The 20,104-nt window shown below is 35.1% G+C and overlaps 1 protein-coding gene across 1 annotated transcript in view; it reads right to left on the bottom strand.

The window, feature by feature from the left end:
- LOC136409489 (protein timeless homolog) overlaps window positions 1–20,104 on the bottom strand; it is a 135,438-nt gene that overhangs the window by 96,385 nt on the left and 18,949 nt on the right. Inside the window, exons 9-11 of the mRNA XM_066390998.1 lie at window positions 12,480–12,636; window positions 11,361–11,441; window positions 7,672–7,769 (exon numbers count right to left, since the gene is read on the bottom strand). Coding sequence (XP_066247095.1) covers window positions 7,672–7,769; window positions 11,361–11,441; window positions 12,480–12,636 — 336 coding nt within the window. The remainder of the gene's footprint in view (window positions 1–7,671; window positions 7,770–11,360; window positions 11,442–12,479; window positions 12,637–20,104) is intronic.

Genomic DNA, 20,104 nt, shown 5'->3' with positions numbered 1-20,104 from the left:
ATGTCTAGAAATTTATGGAAGACCTCGGAGTATTGCAACCGCATACGGCAGTGCCTCAGGAGAGCTCATAGATCATTGGAGCGGGGCTCGATATTTCGATACGAGGTTACCAAAACTGCTTCGTAAATTGTTATTGTTGTTATTAATGAGCCAATAATAATGTCAGTTAGGTCACATTACTTTAATGAAAATAAGTTCCCCTTACTTCTATATGAACGTCTCTGGGTATAATACGAATATAAATATTCACATCTTTCGTATGTCCGCCTTGAGATCCATAATGCCTCTGATGCATTGCAGGGAGCACATGTGTGACCTAGATCTTTTCTCTATGCATATTTTCCTTTATGTACAGGTAGCAATATAGGCGAACTAAATAATTCCGAAGCAATTTTTAACAGACGTTCCACCATTTTGCATTAGGGATCTAAGAAAAGAGGTTTCTCCGTCTATCACAGATCGATAAATGTGCTCCAAGTTAAAAAAATATATTATCGTCGCAACGAAAATACGAATCTTAACCTAAATTTTAAGACCTTTGAAGAGGATCTTTGAGTTATGTAAATTTTATACGGCAAATAATATATTCGAGCACCCGGAGGCGAGGCAAGAGGTTTGAAATCCAAACCAAAAAAATTGAATATATTATAATAAAGAATTCGGAGTAACTTCGCACTAAATTCAGGCCCTTTAGGGCCCGACTAGTTCCAACGTTATATACTAACTTCGAGTATATATTTTCCTTTTGAATTGGATACGAGCTCTCTGTCTAAAATACGCCAATTGGCTCTTTGGTTGCAGATGGAACGAGGGAATATATTTGAGGAACTAAATGTGAAAGCCCAAATAGCTTGGTAAATGAAAACGGAAAATTTCACATAAATTTACAGAAGAAGAAATGTGCATACCAATAATAATTTCAACATCTATACAGATATTTTGAGCTTGTTAAGACCGCTAACGCGAAATTGTATTGTTTGTTCTTGTCATTGGGATTTGTTTGAAATGTCCTTCATTAAATTTCGCTTTGCATCGGTAACAGAGAGATATATAAGTAGGAGCACAAGAAAATGACTGTCTATTTAGATGCTGCAAAGGGAATAATTCAACATTATATAAGAAGATAGGATCACTGTTATTTCGTCCTTTGAATGGAAGTCCGTCTTCGGTATAAATACACATATTTTAAGAAGGTTTTAATAAAGGAGATTTAATTCATTTTAATGATGAACAAGATAGGAAATAACCCTGCTTGCCTAAGATTGAAAATGTACCGATAAGAAAAGTAAATTCGTTTGATCCATAATGACATCTTATTTGAACACACTATGACAGAAATCCTAAAAACGTATATGACAATATATTTCCAAGAGATCTCGTCTTTATCGACTAACTGACCAAATCACTCGATATGACGTTTACATTTTTAAAAATTTTTAGCACCTTTTAAAGTGTGATGAAGTCTAAATTTAAAGGTTTTAATGATTTTAATCCGTATAAAATATACAATATAGTAAATTAGGACATTTACCTACAAACAAAAGCTTAATTTGGGGATTCTATAGATCAAATAAATCAGGAACTATGATTTAAAAAGTTTAGCTACTTCGAAGATAGTGACGTATAACCTCTAAAAGCAAGCTTATTTACAAAATTACATAAAATTAGCTTGATGTAGTTGAAACTTATTGAAGAAAATATGATTTTTTTTCAAAATTAACACCCTGTATCTCGGTTATTATTAACTTTTGGTATAACATGAATTTATGTAAATCGGATTATTTTTACACCAAGAATTCGCCTATGCTCTGTGTTCCATTAATTGAGGACCACCTTGTATATACAGGGTGATTCACTAACAATGGGAAAGGCGAAAGCTAAATGTACAACATGTTAAATGATAGCCAAGTTTCGAAAATATGTGGTGTTGAAAATTCAAATTTCTCTTCATTTTTTTAATATTAATCTGAAAATATCGACGTTATGAACTTGAAAATTTGCGAAATTATGTTTTTTAGGCAACAAATTAGATATGTATTACAATTTCCGCGTTGTTTTCAGAAGACATAATTTAAGACCAATTTCAAAACATTTACATATTTTGCTAAACGGCGTGAACGGGGATAACTTATTTGTTTGTCTTGCAAAACACTCCTCCTAAGTTACTGAAAAATTTGCTTTTACAAATACGTCACGAAATATAGTTTTTATGCACAATGCTTCGCCTCGGTAATTCAGTATGGATGTTCGGGGACTTTTTAACCAACAGTTTAAACATTTACGGATAAATCGTGGCTACACTAGCCACCACGAACGGTTTCTCAAAAAATTAATGGAAATGTAAAATTGAACTTGCTACAAAACCAGTAGGCCATGTCATTATCTTATCCGTAAGGGTCTGAAATCCTTTTATCGCTTTTTTAATCATTTTGTCATGTACAATAGGTGCAATATCATCAAACTATTACAATATGTATACTGATTTGTTTATTTATTTTTTGCCCTTTAAGCCATGATTGTATACCATATATGTATATACAGATTGCGGCGACGATTAGTGTCCATATCTATATATGGTATATTGTGACGTTTAATGTTTATGAACGCGCATCCGGTATGATCGCTCTGAAGAAATTCCTGTTTCTCTCGATTATTGTGGGAAGGACAATCGTCCTGTTGGAACCAGACGTATTCTAATCGAATCTCTAGGGTATCAGTAATTTTAGTTGGAAAATTAGTAGTTTTGTTTATTTTCGATATAAAAATAAACGATTTTGTCTACACGCAAATTTTTAATAACGCAACTCAAAATTTATTGCATTATTTGGCGAACCATAGCACACCTCCTTCGAAAATTTTGGGTTTACTAAATTCAGTTACCGTCGCCGCTGCACCACAGATTGTACAAGATGCGTGTTCACAGACATTAAACGTCACAATATATATAAATATAGACACAAATTATCGTCACAATCTATATACAAAAGTATATAGACAAACAAATATTTGCGCCTAAAATATTTTATTAAAGTATCAATACATTTATTTACATTCTAAAAGTTGTAAATACCAATGAAGAAAGATATGTATATGAAATTTGTACCTGATATTAAAAATAAACCAGATAGCAAATACAAAAAATATATTTTTTCTTGGGACAAAAATATACAGGGTGGTGAAAATTTCGATGCTCACCATTGGTATCTTGGAAATCGCAAAACATACAAGGTTGGTTAAATTAGAGAAAATGTGTCAAATTTGGAGCTTAGTCAATATTCGGAAACGGTGTTGCTAATTTGTTCTTATTTTTCGACATATTTGGAAAAATCTGAAAAATGCTAAAATTTAATTTTCAAAATAAATTGAAAACTAAAGATTGTTCAGAAAAATGTTTCGTACAAAAGTTTTACAGTTTTTTCGGCTCTTCACGCGTGCGATTTTCTAAATTTTATAGTTGGTCTAATTTTCGAGATAACGACCCCAACTTTTTTTTTAATGCGGACCTGAATAAATCTTGGCATATTTGGAAAGTACTCATTAAGATCTTTTCAACGATGTATCGCATGATAACATTTCCCAGTGTTTTGGTTTAAAAGGGACCATCATCAGAGTGTTTTTATAAATACGAACAAAATTTTATTATAAATGTGAACATTAACGAGTAAGTGACAAATTCAAAGCCTTAAAATAATAATAAATTTCTTAATTTAATATGTGTTCAAAATGTCCACCGTTTTCCCTAATACAAAGATTTGTTCCTAAATTAATTTCTTCCATTGCTTTTTATATAGTGAGCCTTGGAATGGTTTCGAAGGCGTTTCCAATTTTTTGACGCAAATGATTTACATTTGTTTTATTTGTTATTGTTATTGGTTACGGGCACATGGTGTTAGCATGTTAATGCTGATATTATGTCATTTGTGTTTTAAACATACAAAAAACAAACGTACTCTTCTTGTCGTTTTTGTAAACATGTTTACAATTGAAGAAAAACTAGACATGTACAACGTTTACATTCGTAGTTATAGAAATTCTGTTTTGGCATCTCAAAATTATGAAAATCTCTCTCCGGAAAGATAGCAACCTCATTGAACTATGTTTGCTAGAGTTTCAAGGAATTTAACTTCTACTGGTGGATTCAGAACATCAAGAGAACCGTATCGAAAACAAGCTGGTATAAATGAAATCCATGTGTTGGCATCAATCGCAATCAATTCAGAAACTTCCAGTCGACAATTTGCCGAAGAATGCGGTATTCATGATTCTACTGTGAGGAAAATTATTAAAAAACACAAGTACCATGACTATGAATACCAAATCGTCCAAACGCTTCATCAAGGCGATAATGACAGAAGATTGGAGTTTTGCAATTGGTTTCGTCAAAAAGTTCAACTAGATCAATATTTTGCCCGAAAAATTTTATGGACGGACGAGTCTTCTGTTACTAATGTAGGAATGTTTAATAGAAGGAATTGCCATTATTATGAAACTGAGAACCCTCACATTTTAAAAGAAACTAGATCTCAAATTCGACATTTGTTAAATGTATGGACTGGTCTTTTGGACGATATAGTTCTGGGACCATTTTTCTTTGAAGGGCATTTAAATGGGCCTAAATATTTGATTTTTTTGGAAATGAATTTAGAGGAAATGCTAGATAAGTTGCCTTTGCAAAAGCTTTTAAATCTTGAATGATATTGCCAAGATGGTGCTCCTCCGCATAACACTCGCATTGTACGGGAGTATTTAGATAGACGCTTTTCAAATTCATGGCTGGGTACTTCGGATCCTGTTCGTTGGCCACCAAGATCGCCCTGCTTGACACCGTTGGATTATTTTTGGTGGAGCTGTGTGAAAAACGTTGTCTATGCAATCCCAACCGAAAATATAAATCATTTGCGTTAAAAAAATGGAAACGCCTTCGAAATCATTCCAAGGCTCACTATACAAAAAGCAGTGGAAGAAATTAATTTACGAACAAATCTTTGTATTAGGGAAAACGGTGGACATTTTGAACACATATTAAATTAAGACATTTATTATTATTTTAAGGCTTTGAATTTGTCACTTACTCGTTAATGTTCACATTTATAATAAAATTTTGTTCGTATTTATAAAAACACTTTGATGATGGTCCCTTTTAAACCAAAACACTGGGAAATGTTATCATGCGATACATCGTTGAAAAGCTCTTAATGAGCACTTTCCAAATATGCCAACATTTATTCAGGTCCGCATTAAAAAAAAAAAGTTGGGGTCGTTATCTCGAAAATTAGACCAACTATAAAATTTAGAAAATCGCACGCGTCAAGAGCCGAAAAAACTATAAAACTTTTGTACGAAACATTTTTCTGAACAATCTTTAGTTTTCAATTTATTTTGAAAATTAAATTTTTGCATTTTTCAGATTTTTCCCAATATTTCGGAAAATAAGAACAAATTAGCAACACCGTTTCCGAATAGTGACTAAGCCCCAAGTTTGACACATTTTTTCTAATTTAACCAACCTCGTATGTTTTGCGATTTCCAAGATACCAATGGTGAGCATCGAAATTTTCACCACCCTGTATAGACAACACCCTCTAAGAAATATTTTGCATCAGTTTAGTTTAAACATTGATGTGTTTTGCATTCGATTTATAGTTTGAAATATTTTTTTATTATTTAGAACAATGCCACGTGGTAAACAAATTTCATTTGATTTGAAAACAAAAATTGTTGATTTGTATAAAATTGGTCAGCGACAAATTGATATTGCAAAAAAATTTAATGTGAAACGTAAAGCTGTTTGGGCCATTACTAAGAAATATCAGCAGAAAGGAGTTCTTGAAGCAATAAAGAAAAGTGGACGGCCAAAAAAACTTGGACCCAGAGCCATTCAACTCATAAAATATATTTTCTCCAAAGACCCGTTCAAGACACCTAAAAAAATAAACAAAGAAATTCTAGCACAGGGACTACCAGAGGTTTCCACTAAAACCATAAAACGAAGGTTGGATGACCTCGGCTATTATGCACGTCACCCAAGCAAAAAACCTCTTCTATCCAAGAAGAATCGGATGGCCCGTTTTAAATTTGCTCGTCATCTTCATTGGACTGTAAGTGAGTGGAAAAGAGTATGTTTCAGTAATGAATCCAAGTTCAATATGTTTGGATCAGATGGTATTCACTATGTAAGACGTCCTAGTGGTAAAAAGTTGGATCCTAAATACACACTTGTCACTGTTAAACATGGCAGCGGATCTGTAATGGTTTGGAGGTGTTTTTCGGGGTTTGGAATAGGACCTTTGTATAAAGTTGAAGGTATTATGGATAGATTTTTATATGTCAATATCCTTGAAAACGTGATGTTACCCTATATGGAGGACCATTTGTCCCTAAAATCAACGTTTCAACAAGATTCGACCCAAAACACACCTCTAAGGTGGCTAAAGAATTTTTCAGGCATCAACAAATTGCTGTTTTGAAATAGCCATCACAATCTCCCTATCTAAATCCCATCGAGAACATATGGGAATATTTGGATACACAAATTAGAGATAAAAAGTATTCCTGTAAGTATGAACTTTTCACAGCTTTGGAGGAAAAGTGGAAAACTATCGATATTTCGTACATCAATAAACTTTTACAGTCCATGCCACGAAGATATCAGGAAGTAATAAAAAATAATGGTTACGCAACAAAATATTAAGCCTGTTATTACATAATAATATAATTTGTTTGCGATATTTCAGTCTATTAATTTTAAAATAATTGTTTTTTTTACATTTGTCTATATATTTTTATCCCTCGATATTTCAATGATTTTTTTTGAAGCACTCAATACTTGTGGAAAATTAGAATATGTATTTGTATTTTAAAAGAATTAGATACTGAAGAATATTTTATATTTGGGTTTCAATAAAACTAATTATGGCTGAAGTATTGTGTAAAAGCTGTTTGTCTATATACTTTTGTTTATTAATGCATATATATTTTGATAGTATGCATTATAAAGGAAGAGTGAAAGCGACGATTCCCTGAGTGAGCCTTCGTTTAGGAGAAAAGGGGAAAAAGTGTCATTAATTTGTACTCCTAGTTGTCTGTTGTCCAATAGGTTTTTGATAATATGAAGAATATATGTAATACTATAGAAGTACTAGAGCCTCACATTTTTTTTGTAATGGGCTTGTGCGATCCTCAGTTTGTCACCTAATCAATATTTTCTTTCCCTCCGTTTTGCTCTGTCACATTCAATTTTTCAGCTTAATTATTGTTAATGCTCTTCGCCGGTCTTTGAGGGAAATAAGAAATAGGGACAAGGGTAGATATCCAAAATTCCCCCTTATTGTTATTTCCATCGTGGAATATTAACACTCAATATTACATATGCCCTAAACGATTTATCGTTTTCTAGTCACGGTTCCCTCAAAACAGACGACTTAATAAACCAGCGAAGGTTTAACGTCAAAGCTTGCGTTCAGTTTACCCAAACACACGTATTCAGATAACGTACACGTCATACGATAACCAGACATATCCCGTTCGCAAATTTGTTTTCCACCCAGGACCATGAACCATTTACGAATTTATAACTATATGTCGCCAAATAAAAACCAAGTGGGACCCAAAAGCACTTACGTTGCAGTTGTCGCATCGTAATAAACGTAAATAAGAGCGAGGTACACTCACCGCCCAAGTCGGCGAAGAAAACGTCCCGGAGGGCCAAAAATTCCTCCTCTGGCGCCATATTTGAGTTCCCGAAACTATCGTTCTCTGGCCAGACCTCCCTGCAACAGAAAAGATATCAGAAACGAAAGTGGATGGCGAAAATGCGAAAAGCGAAACAGCGTGCAGTATAAATTCGCAATGTGGCGGAAGAGGAGCGTTTGTTTAGAAAAGTGAAAGGGCTTTCGTATTTATGTGTTTCGCATTTCTTTTGTTAATTTATGCTCGCAAGATGGAACAATAAATTGTTTGCATAAAGACGGTTTGTATTTGGGAACAATGGGATAAAAAGTATTGTTTGGTTTCTGCGGCTCAAAATATTTAAGGACACATTTTAACAAAAACAAGTTTTATTTAAGCCCAGAAATATCTCGTATAATAATAATAACCAAAAACAAATTCACTATCATACCACAGAACATAAATCGTTTGCAAATTGAGGACGTCACTTATAGAGTAAGTTTGGAATTTTTAGTGTTTATGCAGAAGTAGATACTACGAATATGAAGGAAGTAATAAAATTATAGAATCAAAATTAGCAAATAAATCTGCTATGAGACCATTCTATCAATTGCGATTGATTATTAGGCATATTATATTATTACAGTTAATTACTGCATTGAACAGAATTACTCCATAGCAGATTTATTTGCAACTTTGTATTTCATAAGTTTACTACTTTATATTTATTCAGTTTTTTTCATTTTGTTTCGAAATAACCCCGCACACGAAAGTATGGATTGTGGGAGTTGTGGAGTTGCATATTATTTTGAGTTAAAACCGACTGAAAATAAAATTAACCCTTTACTAAGGATTTGGACAAAAACCCTTGTTAACATTTTGATCACAAACTGCCACCGTTTTCAGAATCTAATTTAATATCAATCCAATCTAATAACAAAAGGTAAGGTGTATGCATTGAGAATGTGTAAAATATGACTCTGAAAAGCCCTTCTCTTAATCGCTGATGAATTACAGTTTTTGACATAAATCATATTATAATTTCAAAAAGTTGATTTAAAGTAAATGATTGGTGTTTGATTACTGTACCTAATTTAACTTATTTGATTTAAAGTTTTATCCTATACAATTTAGTTCTGTTTTTCTAATAATTTTTTCCTAAGTTCTCAAGACGGTGGTAGATTTGTCACCGAAACGTTAACAAAGGTTTTCATCCGAGCCCTTAGGAAAGAGTAATCCTTATTCTCAGTAAGGTTTAACTAAAAATAGTGCGCAAATTTAATCACTCCAGCAACTCTTACTTGTGTCTGAGACGTTAACCTAAAACAAACAAACAGAAACATTGAACAATCCTCCTCAAACGTGTAAAATATGTTTGCATATTTATTGTACTTACTTCCTCGTAAAGGCTAAAAATTACAAACTAAAACTATTTTATGTAGAAAATAACTACCTATAAATTTATGTTAACTAAATTCATTGAACCAGACAGTAAATGAAAGAAGTATTTTTTAAACGTACACAATACATTTTTTAAATATATAAAAAAGGCAATATTACCTTTTTTACGAACTTTTTTATACTCATTTATTTATGCTCAGTTTGGCTGATGAAACAAAATTGCAAACAATTATGAGTAATTGCCTTCATCAACCCTGCAGAATCCAGTCTTTTCCCGTAAACAATCCCCCTATTCCATTGTATCTCAGTTAAAATCACCATGTTTACCGCCTAATTCGGCCCCTTCCAGTTTACTTCGGCCTCGGGCTCAATGTTTGCTGAAGGTGCCTCACAAAGTTCGGCGTATAATTAAGCAGTAACATTCCTGATAAAAAGAGATGTTGGTTTTGCAGTTATATAGGGTATTAATTAAGTATGTAGACAAACTTTAAGGGGCGAATCTTTAAGGGATTTTAAGATACCAAGTTCACATTAACAAGGGTTTGCAACGACTAAGATCTCGAGAGAATTTTAATTTGAATACTTTGTATTTTTGTATCTTAACAATTTCTAACAAAGCCTGTAGAGCAATTCTAACTTTCTATCTTTGTACATGCCGAGTAGACATTTTTGATAAAGCATGTATTGAAATCGTGCAAATTATAACAATTAAAAAGATAAAAGTGGGTTTACATTAGAGGGTTTTCAAGACATTTTTCCGGTTATGATCAACTTATATGTTAACAAAGCCGATATTTGACCTAGCCAAGTATTCCTTTTCATGTTGTATTAATCCAAAGTAGTTACACTTTTTCTCTCGATACCATGCGGCCATTTCTCTATCAAGGGCTTGGCGTTATCTTTCCATCAAAGAATAATTGTTTTTCTCCTTTTTTACATTACTACTTAATGATATTTATATTGATTTCTCTCACTGGTGGTCTTTTTTCTTTTCGCAGATTCTAGCAATCTGTCTTCTTAACTTTTGGATAATCTTCTCTGTTGACGACAGTTAACCACGACGAAGATTTTTAATAGAAACTAACAATGTTTGACGGTTTAATTGTGAATGTTGTAATCACTTTATAAGGAAGACGGGAACTTTCAATTCGATAAGATTTGTAGACTGTGGTAAACTTATTGATTTTCTATAAAATTGTGCTGCCAATAAAACTAGCAACACATTCATAATTTGGGTCTTCGACAATTTTGTTCACTAGCGTGTTTTTTAGTTTTTAAACTCTAGGCAACTTCATGCAAATCACTTTAAACCCGTAGATTCAAACTCAAAAACTTAATAAATCAAAACCGGCAGCGACCGTCGAGGCACTAATTAACCACTACTTTAAAGTTTTCGTTCAAAAACACCCCGTTTCTTAGTAAAAATATGACTGGCATTTTCGACCGACACTGAATCTGCATTAAGTCCCGTCCCCACAAAGGGAAACTTACGAAAAGGAATTTGTATAAGTTCGCCGTCTGAAGCCAAAGAACAGGAATCTGAAATAATGCAACTGCTCCGTTATATCAAAAGGATTATCCGCTAAATCCGGAAAAGTTTAAATCTTTCCTAATTTATCGCCTAAGTTAGTTCGGTAACTCGGCTTAATAAGAAAAACATGTTGGGAGTCGGTAATGGCGAGCACCGAGAACCTGCTTCTGCAAGATAGCAAGAATTTCCAGGTAATTTTGGCTTATTAAAATTCCCGGCTCTTTAACGCTTGTTTCCTAGAAGTGTCTCACCTTCTGATGCACTTTAGAGTTAGTGCCTGTTAAACTTTCGTCATTTGCTCACATAATGCTTAAGCCAAGCTCGAAAAAAGAAAAATAGGAAATAATAGAGCATGTACAAGTAATGTTTTATCAAAATCTACATATATTACCTCTTGAGAGTAACTGTAAAGTTAAGGATCAAAGTTAGAAACAAAGATGTATTGTCAACAGTTTTGTGCTACCCCTGGAATTAACATAGTGTTATAACGCATGGAGAAACTTCCACGTACTTGAAATACTGGAGGATTTGCGGGGGATCAAGTCGACAAACTTATGTATACGACTTAGGTGTGAATTATTTTGAAGGAAAAGTGTGGGTTGGTGCTGAGGTGCCAAATGGGTGTTTGTCTAGATACTTGTTAGGTTACACGTTGTGCTACTCGGAATAGGGATAAAGCTGAAAGTTAAATATGAAGCAAGGGCGAATCTGCTTAATTCCAGGGATATAAGTAAATCCGTAAGTTGTGGATGTAACTTACCGAGCGGCTCGCAAGAGCCCAATAGCTTCCTCGTAATCACCGTTCCTTAATTTTCTTTGAACTTTTTTCATTGCATCAGCCCTGAAATTAAAGGCACTAATAAAACAATTTTTATTACAAAACAATAATTTCAAATAAAATCCGTCTAACACAAAATATTTTCTCTCAATAATTAAAAGCAGTGTTGGCCTTCCACAAACGTAGAAATACTTTGGTGAAATACATCCTAACTATAGAAAGAAATGATGTAATGAATAGAATGTACTATATCTCCTATCAGCGAAGAAAAGGATAACCAGTAATCCACAGAAGGGAAAAATGGCACCTCGATCCAAACAACAGAGGTCTTTATAAGTAAATAAAAAAAGGTATTCAAAACTCAAAATCTTTGCTCTCTTTTAAAACTGAAAAACCTCAAACTAAAAAGACGAAACTTCATCAAATCGTCCCTAATGATCTTCTGTATTAATCAAACTAAAGACCGCACCTTAATTGCTAATTATCGCTCATCAAGCCTGATGGTTTCCTGAACGATCTATTAGGATTCAAGATCCGCTTACTGCTCGAAAAAAGATGCTTAATTAAAAATCTTTAATTTTTTTCTAATGATAAAAGAGTTGGTGTACCGAGGAACCGCAAACAAGGTCAACGTCAAAGGGCGCTTTTCTCTCCAGAGACAATGCCTCTACATCCAGTATATTTAATTAAAAAAACAACAAATCCCAGCAGGACTTTTTCCCAAAGCGGGAAGAAAAAAATTTAAAAAGGGTCCAGCAATTAATTATTCGTTTTCGAAAGTTGGTCCCAATACACCCAAAACTTTTTTTAAACATAAAATTCCAGGTTAATTTTGTCAACGAAGTACGAAGTCCTTGAAAAAATTTGATTCGATTCTGAAGGCCTGCCTGAGTCCTTTGTCCCGTTTCTCAGGACGTCTGTATCTTGCCGTACGTGGCACTCGCCTTCCCTTATTAAGTTATAGGCCCCATCTGGTCACAAAGGCTCCTAAATTGTTTTCTAAAGTCGTATTTTATATGGTGCCAACCCTGTTATTTCGACCCTTGTATGGTTTAGTTCACACGCCTACATTTAATAGACCCTACAGTGCTAATTGCTTACTTTTGATCATCAATTGGAACGTCCGAAGCTGCGTCGAATGGGGCAATATCGTTAGGAAATTCCTTGATGTCCTGCAAAATCGTTGAGACTTGAGGAGACGCCTCATCCCACATAGATTCTAGATCGAGTTCCTGCGACTGGGCCTGGATTTTTTGAACTGTAACAAAAATATATTTAAGAAAATGGGACCATTCAACCAGAAAAGAAGGGGATAAAAGTTTAAGTTGGTCCCTTAAACCGCCTTTTAATCTGTCCATTAGCGGTCCAACCGGCTGCGAAACATAGTAAGTCGCGGTTAATGGTCAAAGTAAGGCCCATTTTCCATTTCCCTTTTTCGGGGTGACGCTTTGTTATTTAAATGGCAGGGAGACGCTAATTCTCTCCCCTATTCGGCAAGGGCGACCGTAAAGGAATTTAAATTCGCACGCCGCAAGTAAATAAATTAATAAAGATGATGGAAATTTGCCGCCAGGTGGTGATTCGATGAATTGTTCTCGGTGGGTGATTTAATTGTCTATGGAAATCTCATTTCAGGGTAATTATTTTTGATTGGAATACGAGGGAAAAAAGTACCTTTGTTTCATTTGCGACTAGTTGGTTATCGTGCGGTAACGTGTTCGATATGTACTGGTTAGCACCACCTGTTTGTTTTTCACTTGCGTAAATTCTTAGAAAGGTAGGACAGAAACTGTCTACTCTAAGATGGACAGTTTCTAATGAACCATAATTGTAATATTCTTCTAATGAATCAGAGCTTTAGAGAAACTGCCTGCCTATGCTATACGCTGAATCAATCCTGGTTCACTGCGCACAAGTCTGTGATCACTGATCATCAATTCGCGACGGAGAGGGCGGAGCTAGCAGTATATAAGAAAGGCAACGTAAAGGATCCTTTCAGTAAGTATTTGATAACTTACAGAGATAATAAAATATAGAATACGATTCTGTAACTTATGATGTATCTTTACACTGGCATTTCGCTGTACCTTTAACACATCAAAGTTACAATTATGGATCGTTAATGTTGATATCGTATGTAAATAACTACAGATTCCACGCTGTCATGTATCACTTTCAAGCAAATGACTCAACTTTAGAATTCGTGGTAATTTACGAATTATAGACTTATTATTATTTCAAACAATATCAATTTATTACCTAAATCAGTTAAACCATTGCAAGTACGTTGAGCCTCAATAAACTTTTTCCTTTCATTATTTTCATTGATAAATTAGCCTCAACTTCTATAATAAAAACATTATCCGTATTGACACGACGTCAAGTTTGAAAACAAAAACTTGCCTGATAAAATAGTGATTTATGGGCACACAAAAGATCCATCAAACCAGTCATAAAACGTTTGAGGAAAGGAAAATTATAACCCGTAATCAGCCATTAGCGTCCCGAAAACAAATAGTTTCGCGTGTTCGGGAGCCGTTCATCGAAATGTCTCCCCAGAAGATTGAAGTTGTTTATTTAGCTGACAAGCTATAAATGAGAACCACTAAAATTGCTTCCTCAGTCATCGATTAAGCTATATAGATATGCGATATTAAACGACGATCATAACTTGTACGGAATAAAGCAGTGTTGGCTTTTTACGTCGTGATTATAAAGGCCTGTAATGGAATGGAATGACCTGCACAGAAAGCCTTCTGCAGACCCCATCAGTTTTCCTGCGAGCCACTTAAAGCAATAACAAGTGAAGTAATAAAAACTTAAGATTAATGGCCGAAATTCCTCTATAATGTGTATGCTATGCCCTAACAATACCTCGGTTCCATTAAACCACTTATATTTTTCATTGGTCCCCCGTTTTCTGTCGTCTTTTTCCTTTTGGACGGCCAAGCAAACCCGCGACCGGAATTCCCGACGTGGAAAGAATGCCTCGTTTATTTTCAATGCCTCGTCCATATGGGTCAACCGAGTTAAATTCTTTTGGTTTTTCTCCGATCTCATTTCATGGCTTCCAATTCCTCAACCAGTAAAAGTAAATGTTTTATCCAGCTACAGCGAGAAAATTACTGCTTCCACCATAAAATTTTATCAGGTATTTCACATAGAATATTTGAATTAAATAATGATATTTAATTCAGATTTGTCCACAGAAATCCAACTCTGACACAGTCTTGAATAAAATTTCTAAGACATGGATGTGTAACTAAGCCATTAAACATTTAACTTGCCGGAGCCAGATAATAAATGAATCTGAAGTGTAAATACATAAATCATTTTGATTTTTGAACGTAGACAGAGGTTAATCGTAAATTAAAACCGAGGTTGGCTGCTTTGTCTTTCACGAGCAATTTTGGCCGGAATTTTGGCAATAAATGTCACAACTTGTGCTGAAAAGGGTGTAGGTTTATTGCTGATTATAACCAGGTATGTGTGCATATTTTGTGATGAAAACATGTGACGTTTGCTATGAGCAGGCCCTTCGGTGTGAAGGCAAATAGTCATTGTAAAGTATGCGCATGAACAAACTATAAATTAATAGTAGGTATGTAAAATTTATCGGAAGCTGAAAAGTTTTGCTTTATACCAGACGAAAACCTATACGAGTGATTGTTTTTGACGTAAAATGCATTGATACTATGAAAATCTATTTATTAAGTCTGAGTGTTTCTCCCGAGAAATACACTCACTTTCACATGAAATACACCACCCAGTAATAATAATAATTAAGTCTTGTAATTTTGGCAAAATAATGCTTCATAATAGAGTATCAAATGATCAGACTTTCAGTTAAAAGATACAACATTTGATAATGAAAAAATTAATAATGAGTGACATCGCCTCGTACGGCAATGCAAGCACGTACTCTTCGCGGTATGCTTTGCAACAAATGATCAATATCTTCCTGGGGTATTTCATTCCATGCTACCTCAAGATGATGTCGTAGGTCATCCACATTGTTTGGAGGGCTCGGTAAATTTCGAAGACGGCGACTCATCATATCCCAAAGATGTTCGATGGGCGATAGGTCCGGTGACCGTGCAGGCCAAGGCAGTATTTCCAATTGTGCTTCTTCTAGGTATCGTCGAGTAATGTTCGCACTATGTGGTCTTGCATTATCCTGTTGGAAAATGCCATTTGGTAAAGTTTGCATGAAAGGTACTAATACTGGCCTCATTGTCAATGTAGCGACGTGCGTTTAGGGTGCCTGGAATGAACACAAGAGAAGATCTTCGGCCAACACATATCGCACCCCAGACCATAACACTAGATGTGAAAGCTGTGTGGCGCCTTTCAGAAAATTGCAAATTTCTTCTTTCACCTCGGTATCGTCTGACTCTTCTACGACCATCATTGATCCACAAACAAAATCGTGACTCGTCACTGAAGACGGTATTGTTCCACTCATGATTCCAATCAATTCGTTCTTGACACCAGGTCAATCTGGAAGCATGGTGTTGGGCGGTTAGTGGCAGTCGTAGATTTGGGCGGTATGAATGAAGGCCAAAAGACGAAATTCTTCTGTAAGCTGTTGCCATCGACACCCGACGATTTAGAGCTCCCATCCAATCTACTGCAACAGACATTGTTGTTTGAAATCGATCACCAATAGCCATCCGTCTAAGAAGTCGATCTTCACGTGCGTTGCTGCTACGGGGAGGACGTCCAGCTGGACGATGTCGCTGAACCCTTTCTTCCTCACCAAGAAGACCATATTCTCGCAATCGTGGTGTGGTTCCGATTCATTCTTCGGGCAATCTCACGAAAAGAAAGTCCACCCTCCTTCATGCCGATAATTCGGCCTCTATCAAAATTCGAAACGTGGAAAAAATTTCGACGCTGTTTCACTGGGGGCATTTTAAGATGTCTTGTTCACAGTTCAACAACAAAATAAACTGATATTTCCATGTAAATATTATTTTATTTATTTACAATTGAATAAAAAATCTAATAGGTCGATGACAAAAAAACCACTAGCATTCTTTCTTTTTTACTGAAAGTCTGATCATTTGATACTCTATTATGAAGCATTATTTTGCCAAAATTACAAGACTTAATTATTATTATTACTGGGTGGTGCATTTCATGTGAAAGTGAGTGTATAAGTTCTAAGGCAAATCTTGATTCTTTGCTCTATTACATTCTTTGAAACGATGGATTTCGTATCATTCATTGTCAGTCAGACCATTACACAGATTTCTGTATTTTTATGACATTTTGGATATCGTAACAAATATCTTACTTTTAAATTTCTTCATTTCCATTCTACCCGTTCATTTCTTGAGAGTCAGTAAAGATATGAGACTTCAACCGGGACTTCATTAATATCTAACGAAACGTGACATTTTGTTCGGAATAACATTTTCCAGTATTTTTTGCTTCATTCTTTATCATTCAGGCCACATCAGGGACTTTTATAATTTTCAAGTAAAGGAGCAATTTCTTCCATTTTTACTCTTCGTTCTGTCTCATAGACTTTGTCCTCCAGTCCACTTGAAGGATTTTTTTGATTGTAATGGAAGATTGGCATTTGGGATATTTAGGGAACGAATACGGAAATATTTTGTTTGTATAAGGGGTTTCGTGGAAAGCGGTTCTTTATAATCTGGAAAGGGTCAGACAAATATTTTTTTAACGGATTTCGTTCCGCGTCTCTTTCCACCACCTTGAGATATATTCTGCCGCTGAATTAAATGTAAAATGTTGAAGTACCTCGAAAGGATCCATTTAATAAGTGGACAGCAAATAGGTGATTGCATTGGTTACCTTGGTAAGGACACGGAAAATATTGTTTCTTTTATGTGTTTCATCGCTTTGAAACCAGGATTTTTCTCTTATTTCTTGTTTTTATAACACTTCGGGGAGTTCTTCCACCTTTAAAAAGTTTCGTAATTTTTTGCTTTACTAGGAAGCAAAAGAGAGCACTTAAGAATCTATCGTCTTAGGCATCAAATGTTATTCATTAAGTCCAACTGGAAGAAGATTAAGTTATGTTTGGAAGCTTTGAGATCCTCTGTCAATCTTAATACCTGCTACGTTATCTAGGTTCTGTTAATTACCTTTTTGTGTTCCTGCTTTTCAATTTCTCTTAGCAGGCTTTTTTTCCTTACGTTGCTTTTACCAGCAGGTACAAAGCGGCACCTCTATAAGACAAATTTTCTTTTTTTCGTTTCGCAAAGATTGTGTAGATTGAAACAAAGAAGAAAAATTAACTGGATATTAACTCGTAAATAAATAAACGTTTTTGTCTCAGTTGCGTCCCGTACAGCAGAAAGCTCTTAATTCGGCCGGTGTAAATGGATATTCCCAATAAAAACGCAAAAAGACGGAGAGAAAAATTTCCATTAATGCCTCGGAGTTTTCACAATCCATCATTGATTCTAGCGGGTGTTCTGTCTGATGGAGTTTTTTGCCAAGAAAGCCATTATTGCAGCTTTAAAACTGAAATATTAGCAAACGAAACAAAATGATACTTCCAGACGTTCAATTAGCTACATATTTCCTCTACAAATTAAAGGAAAACACGAACTCGACTGGCAAAACTAACAACCCACATTTTCAGAAGCTGCTTATGTCTTCCGGCCGTGCTTTGCCGAAAAGTTCCCAAGCAACCTCCAATAAATTTGAATATGCAAAAGTGAAATATATGAGTGTGATGAAACTTTAGCTGGTACATGTTGCTCTGCGATTAGTTCTGGTTAATAACAACTTTAATAGCGAGCTAAAGCTACGCATTAAAACTGAGCCAGTAAGTTATTTAGGTTTATTATTAAATCCAATGTTAAAGTGTATTAGACAGTAAATTAATAAGCCACTCGAACCCCTGCCGATTACCATGACCTGGATTGTTCTATTAATGCCGCAGAGGAATAGGGCCCAAGCTTTCAACGGTTATAATAGGCTTATGGACTTTATTCAGCAATCCTTTGGGAAGTTCTCCTTCGCAATCTAGTTGCGCAGCTCTGAAGCCTCAATTTAAAGAGGGAGCTCAATTTTTAATTTTTATTTTCAAATTGAACTAAAGTTAATGAACCGCACCGCGGGCCCTGTGGTCGGGGATCTTAATATGTCCTACTCGTCGAAGTTTATTGGGGAAAACGTTTCAAGTTTATTTAGGCCAAAGGCGAATTCATTTTGCAAACGATAGTGGAAACGCGACCAAATCCAATTAATCCACCGAAACTTGTCTGAGTTGCCGGTTTTCTCTTAGTTCGGAGTTCACTAAATGTTCCAACGGATCGTTTGCAGAACTTAAATTATTATTGATTGAAATGTCCTCTTGTTTACTCTTCGTCGAGTTTTATTAGCTGCAGTTACACAAACGAAAACGGGTTCGCGACTTTTTCGATTCCTGACGTGAGTCGAACAAACTTGTGCAATTCTCATGATTTGGTGGCTTCTAATAATTCCGACAAACTTGTGCAATTCCCATGATTTGGTGGCTTCTAATTTCTCCACGTGCAACACATAAAGAGGACCTTCGTCCCTTTATTGTGTGTTTTGCAGAGATAGCTAGGAAACGAAACGGTGTAAAAGGGAAACCTTAATCCCCTCGTATCTAGGGCTTACGGATTTCCCCTCGTCATAAGACTCTTAACGGATCAAGACGAATCCCAATCAATAATACTCTTCTCAGCGTTTTATTAAAGCAAAGTCTTTGATTGCCCGTTTGCCTCTAGAATTGTGTTAAGATTTAGACCATGAATTAGTTCATACTGACTTTGATAAAGTGGACTCTAGCAGTAATGTTTCCTCTACGATTTTCTTGTATATTGTCGCATGACACGCCTTTTTATTGTGCTATTTTTTTTAAATAAAAAAAAACATTTAAAACTGGTAATGTTTGTAACGTGGACACCTAGTATCTAAGTATCGCTTAAATGGTAATATTTAATGGGGATGTCAATTTCAATTTTAGTTAGTTGGGAGATTTGTAATTTTGGTAGTTAAATTGTTTGCGACTTGCATCATCTTTTGAGAATTGGGTTTTAATCGTTAACCCCCCTCTAAGAGATTCTAACGTTGTTCGACTAGTTCTTAGAAAATTGACAGTATCATAAAAGTTGTCGGCATGCTATTTTTGGGTACATTGTTGCTCATTGTCCGGAATTGCCTTCATCACAGTATGTCCTGTAGTACAATCCAATATACACTCACTTTCACATGAAATGCACCACCCAGTAATAATAATAATTAAGTCTTGTAATTTTGGCAAAATAATGCTTCATAATAGAGTATCAAATGATCAGACTTTCAGTAAAAAAGAAAGAATGCTAGTGGTTTTTTTGTCATCGACCTATTAGATTTTTTATTCAATTGTAAATAAATAAAATAATATTTACATGGAAATATCAGTTTATTTTGTTGTTGAACTGTGAACAAGACATCTTAAAATGCCCCCAGTGAAACAGCGTCGAAATTTTTTCCACGTTTCGAATTTTGATAGAGGCCGAATTATCGGCATGAAGGAGGGTGGACTTTCTTTTCGTGAGATTGCCCGAAGAATGAATCGGAACCACACCACGATTGCGAGAATATGGTCTTCTTGGTGAGGAAGAAAGGGTTCAGCGACATCGTCCAGCTGGACGTCCTCCCCGTAGCAGCAACGCACGTGAAGATCGACTTCTTAGACGGATGGCTATTGGTGATCGATTTCAAACAACAATGTC

The sequence above is a fragment of the Euwallacea similis genome, chromosome 6 (genome assembly GCF_039881205.1).
Source record: "Euwallacea similis isolate ESF13 chromosome 6, ESF131.1, whole genome shotgun sequence".
Lineage (NCBI taxonomy): Eukaryota > Metazoa > Arthropoda > Insecta > Coleoptera > Curculionidae > Euwallacea > Euwallacea similis.
The sequence above is the reverse complement of the archived record's forward strand: the minus strand, read 5'-3'. Positions and strand labels throughout refer to the sequence as shown.